Here is a 5,853-nt window from a genome sequence, read left to right as displayed (position 1 = left end):
GGTGTCAGAGGATGGAGGTTCTGAGTAGGTTTCCAAGAGGATGAGTGGAGTGAATTTAATCTTTCCTTGCTCTCTCCAGCTTTTTATACCTTTCTGGGGGCCACTAACCATGTGAGGGACCTTGTTTGTACTAACAAGAAATTTAGCTTTAGTTAATTGGTTAATTGTGTTTACCTGCTGAATACTTCTATATATAGAAAAGACACCATTTCCTTTTCCTCTTGTACTATGAGTTATCTTAATTGGGGGAAGCCCAGTGAATCAGCGCCGCTCTTCTTCCTTCTATCCCCTATACTAGACCCTTTGTGTGACTCTTTTCCATTGGATTAAATGTGAATTGCTTATGGCTTGACCTCCCTTGACATACTGAGAGTAGATTTTTATAATGGATGGCTAAATCTCGTCTGCTCTCACATAGGTTAGAAGGTGTAATATGGAACACTAGTAGAAAAAACAGGACAGAAGATCCATATTTTAGGGGCTGGGGTCAGGAAGGGGAGGTAGTTTATATGTAGTTGTGAGAAATATCTTGATCCTTCTGGATTTTTTGGTTGGTCACTGAGCTGTAAAGGGGCCTGCTGAAGTTCCTGTGTACTTTGTGTTATTGAATCTACTCGATCTGAAACATTTATAATGGAAATGATTCACTACTTTTTAGATAGTAAAAATCACACTGTCTTGATGGACCCTTTAAAAAATTATAAGATTATTAAGATGCATTATACTCATAAACTGACCTGTTGAACTGAAACCCTTTTGCACCACTACATATAGGCATTGATTAATAAAATAAACTTATAAAAAGTACTAAATTATTATTGTCATGTTTTTCAAAACTAGGATATCCTAAGGGAACATTTTTTGTTTTGTTTTGTTCTTGTTTTTGTGTCGGTCCTGGGGCTTGAACTCAGGGCCTGGGTGCTGTTCCTGAGCTTTTTTTGCTCAAGGCCAGTGCTCCACTTCCAGCTTTTTACTATTAATTGGAAATAAGAGTCTCATGGACTTTCCTGCCCAGACTGACTTTAAAACACAATCCTCAAATCTCAGCATCCCTGAGTAGATAAAATTATAAATGTAAGCTACCAATGTCTGGCAATAAGGGAACATTTTGGCTTACTGAGTATGTGCATCTGAAATAGTATTGAGAGTATACTTTTTATATTCCATGCTGTTATCTGTCAATGATGCATGTTAGAGATATTATGCTTGGTATAAAGGATAAAGGTTTTAGCTTTATTCTCCTGTAAACATTCAAGACCAATATGACACATACATGGTAGCCATTTAGAGGATTGTAAACAAACCAAAAATTATGTATTTAAATTTGTACATTCCTAGTGAAAGATGAGCTAACATTAATCATTACAAATTGCTGTACATCAGGAATTTTCTGAGTTCTCTACGTTTTCTTGTTTACACATCTCAAGACTCTGTGAGGTAGACAAAATTTCCCTTAATTCTTCACACATGAGGTAATTGAGATCTAATTAGACCACAGGCACACAGTCAACAAAATGTGAAGAATGATAGCCCTGCCATTCCTCATGCCCAGAATACTCCATTAGCCTAGAATATTGTTCTCTCTTTTACTGAGATAGAAAACTCTTACATATATTTAAGTATCTAGCATAGCTCATTTCTAATAGCTTTCTTGGCATCTACTTCATTTAAAATAAATCTCTCCCTCCCCTCAGCCTCAAGATATGCTTCTGCTCAAAGCTACCACTCTTCATCAAGTTGTCATCTACCTCCTTTTTCTAGAGCCTACAAGGTGCTAGTCTCATGAAAATATCTTATCCAGTGCAGGTTAGTTGGGTGCATGCGAAAGTTTTTGAAAGTAAAACATTTGAGTGAATGTGGAGACTTTAAGGATTTTCTTGAATTGATGCCGTCAGATACAGGTCTCAGCTATTATTGACTAGAGCTGAGAGCGTGATGGGAAGCAGGGAGAACATGTGGTATTATGGACATTATAGGATGAATGAATGTGTAGAGAGGTGATAATGACTTAGGAAGGTACGAATTGGTGCAATGGAAGTAACATCTACCATGGTGGGAAACACCTATAATCCCAGCACTCAGGAGGCTGCAGAAGGAGGATTGCTAGTTCCAGGCTAGCCTAGCTTACACTATAATGCCCTGCCTCAAAAAAAAAAGAAAAAAGAAAACCCAAGAGAAAATGAAACTGAAACAATGACAAACCAACAAAATAAAAAACAAAAAAATTTAAATAAACAAAAAGTCAATTAGAACTAGCTAAAAGAAAACAGAGATCATCAGAGACTCCCCATTAAAGAAGATTCTGTAAGTCTTCTATTTTATTACATATCTACATGCATATTTTTGCAGTCAAATTTACAATAAACCATTATAAGCAAGGTAAAACAAATGATTGATTTCCTTTTTAAATCTCATGATTTATGTCCCAAAGAATTCATAGTATATGAAGGACTCCTAAACATAGGTTTTTCAAAAGATCCTTCCTAGTTGGAAAAAGAAATGCAGGTATTTTTCTCACTATATAAAGATGTCGAGTTTCAACCATGCTGAAAGAAACTATATGGGACACCTCATCTATTAGGTTATAAAAAATTCAAAATTTGCCTGTAATCTGTGAGACAATGTGGAGACAGGCATATTCATTACTTTTCTTGTACATAATTAACAATAACTAGCAACATTTTTTTTGACCAAGTGACCCCCCCGCCACTCTATAAAGTATCCCAAAGATACTCAGACAAAAATATGATATACCAGTATCTACAATAGTTTTGTTGTTCTGTTTATGAAATCCCAGCAAAATAACAAGAAGACTAATACAATGTGAGTGTCCATCAGGCATTACACATTCCTGAAATGAACTACTCTTCAGTCTAAAAAAAAAAAAAGGAATAACTTGTCACTCTATATGCTACTCTGAGGAACTGTCCAGGATATGTCATTTAGAAATGATAAATCAAGTAGAGGATAATGTGTATCAGATTTTTATAATATTTCTTAAAAACTCAGGATGCTGGCAGGTGCCAGTGGCTCACACCTACAATTCTAGCTGCTTGGGAGCCTGATGTCTGAAGATCACGAATCAAAGCAGAAAAGTCCACGAGAGTCTTACCTCCAATTAATTACTAAAATCTGAAGTAGATCTGTGGCTCAAGTGGTAGAACACTATCCTTGAGCAAAAAAGTCTCAGGCGTAGCACCCAGGCCCTGAGTTCCAGCCCCAGGACTGGCACATGCACACACACCTCCTACACCACACCAGAAATTTACTTCCATAAAAACGATGGAACAATAGAGAAAGAGGAAGTGATAGCATAAGAACCAAGATGAGTTCAATGGACTGCATTTAGTTCTTGTAGGTAAGATGTGTGAAGTCAAATAAAAACTGTGTCATTGTATCTAGAAACCTATCTGTGGACACCAGGAAATCTGGGATGGGAGGAAATAATTAACTTAGAACTTTAATGTATGGCCTCAGATACTATTTTTCTACTAAAAGGAACTGTGAATCCTTGGGGAAATGGCTGATTATATCTAGAGAAGAATATACCCAAATAAGTCTGGAATGTATTCTTACATTAAACAACAACAGCAGCAGCAGCAACAAAAAAGAAAACCTTCAGAGCCTACTAGAGCTGTCAGGCCTCAGAAGCCACCTTAAGGCCACTCACGAGAATCAATGGACATATAAGTTAGAGTGGAGATAGCACCAAATACACTGAAATCTATCAATTCATATGATAGGAATCCCAAAGGAAGAAAGAAGAAACCCTATCTGGCTATGTTGTGATGATGCAAACTGATTTTTTAAAAGGAGAGAATGGACTATCTATTTTGCCTTTAATGGAATAATAGTATTTCTTGCATAACCACAAGTTCACGAGGAGATATTTCTCTATGGAATTACCATGGCCAGTCAGCAGCACAGGAGTAACACAAGTGACTGAAGTCATCACTTTGCCATGCCTCATGAAATGATGCTACTAGATGATCATCTTCCAACCGTTACATCACAAAAGGAGAGACAACTGGCCAATATACCTCTCTTGATAGACAAGTACACCACTACTCATGAAGTAGTTTGAGTCCTGCAGATCTTTGGGGGCTTAGTCCTCCATTAGGAGTTCTACCCTTTTTTTTTGTGGGTGAAGTCTGTCATAACATAATTCCAGTTAGGAGTGTGTGGCAAAGAGAAGTAGGCAGAGATGGTAACTGTCAAGACTGAAGCTTCCACAGCATCTTTCAGGAAAAGGATGATCCTAGAGTTTAGCATGGAAAGTCAACAATTTCTGCGGGCCTGGAGGGCTTAGGGGTATTTTGGAATCCAAATGTCCAGATTTTAATTGTGTCAACTCAGACACTCCCATCCCACACATCCGGTTCTCCTTCTGTCCCAGTGAGGGTGTAACTTGGTGGGTACAACAGTCTAGGTCATGACAAGACCACCCCAGCTCTCTGCTACTCCCATCTTAAGTCTTAGGCTTGGCCCTCAGCTTCATCTGCTCTGGGCGTACAGGAGGTGAGAGTATTTACTACCAAAAATCCCCTCATCATTGCCCATTTGTTCTTCTAATTCTGATGTATCACTTGCCACTTTCATTCCCCCCACCTCCAAATCATTTGCTCCCAGCTACAGCCACCCAGTTCCCTTTTCTTTGTAGTGACCATGAACTACTTTCAGAAATATGCAATATCAAAGCATGCCACCCATAGAACATTGTTTGCCCTCATTCCAAAATGCATTTTTCTTATTTTTCACCCATGAATCCCTTCCATGTGGCCTTAAGAACTAAAGAAATCATCAGTGTAAAGTGGGCTGTGACAAACGTGGCTTCCTCTGCACTGCGGCATGGCAAGGCCTGTGGCATTGCCTGAGATGTTGAGAAAAGCACAGTCGCATGGATTTTCTACACGGAAGGTGGTAGTTTATTTTGGGACAGAAATACAACAGGAAAATTTGAGCATTAAGAATGACCAAGAAAAAAAAAGGAGAGAGAAAGAAAAGAACCTCCAAGGGACAGGGAAGAGAGTCTATGAAAATCTAGAAAGGTAGAAGATATTGAAATCAAACTTTGGATCCTCGAGTTTGATGGCCAGATACTTAAAAGTGAAGAAGCAGAATCTGAAGAACAGTTGGTATACCGTAAGCAAATTCACACTTGGATGAGAGGGAGAGGATCACATGGAAAAGATGTAGACTGAGGCGAGAAAATGGTCACCCAGCTAGCTGTCGGGTCTCTAGAGATCCCAACAAACTCAAGAGACCCAGCTGAGTGAACAGGAGCCCCACTCAGTGTGTGCTCAGGGTCAATACAAAGGGAAGTCCTACATCGGAGGGGACAGAGGAGGGAAAGCTGGGTCCAGATCAGCAGGCTGAGCAGCAAGGGATGGCACAGCACATGGGGCGGGGGCAGGTGGAGATGACGCAGGTGGGGCGATAGCAAGTGGTGTGGCAGGAGATCTGGCCACACACTGGACGCAGGCAGCAGCAGGGCCGGCAGCAGGGCCGGCAGCAGCTGGAGCCTCCACAGCTGGGGCGGCAGCAGCTGGAGATGCAGCAGCTGGGGCGGCAGCAGGGCTGGCTGCACAGGGACTGGCAGGAAGGCCTGCAGCAGCTGGAGATGCAGCAGGTGGGCCGGCAGCAGCTGGGGCGGCAGCAGGGCTGGCAGCACACGGACTGGCAGCAGGGCCTGCAGCAGCTGGAGATGCAGCAGGTGGGCCGGCAGCAGCTGGGGCGGCAGCAGGGCTGGCAGCACACAGACTGGCAGGAAGGCCTGCAGCAGCTGGAGATGCAGCAGCTGGGCTGGCAGCAGCCCTCCTCAGAGCAGGTGGAGCCACAACAGGAGTTAACCAT

At 41.3% G+C, this 5,853-nt stretch overlaps 1 protein-coding gene across 1 annotated transcript; it reads right to left on the bottom strand.

Annotated features, from left to right (window-relative positions):
• Positions 1–5,364: 5,364 nt before the first annotated feature.
• Positions 5,365–5,853, bottom strand: LOC122100146 (keratin-associated protein 4-6-like). The gene has a single exon (XM_042670539.1). It carries the CDS (start codon positions 5,851–5,853, stop codon positions 5,365–5,367), a length of 489 nt encoding a protein of 162 aa, XP_042526473.1.

The sequence above is a fragment of the Dipodomys spectabilis genome, unplaced genomic scaffold, assembly GCF_019054845.1.
Source record: "Dipodomys spectabilis isolate Male_0828 unplaced genomic scaffold, ASM1905484v1 ptg000018l, whole genome shotgun sequence".
NCBI lineage: Eukaryota > Metazoa > Chordata > Mammalia > Rodentia > Heteromyidae > Dipodomys > Dipodomys spectabilis.
Note: the sequence above shows the minus strand (reverse complement) of the source record. Positions and strands in the feature narration are given on the sequence as shown.

Coding starts and splice junctions, on each gene's coding strand:
- LOC122100146 (XM_042670539.1), bottom strand. CDS start 5,853: ATGGTTAACTCCTGTTGTGGCTCCACCTGCTCTGAGGAGGGCTGCTGC.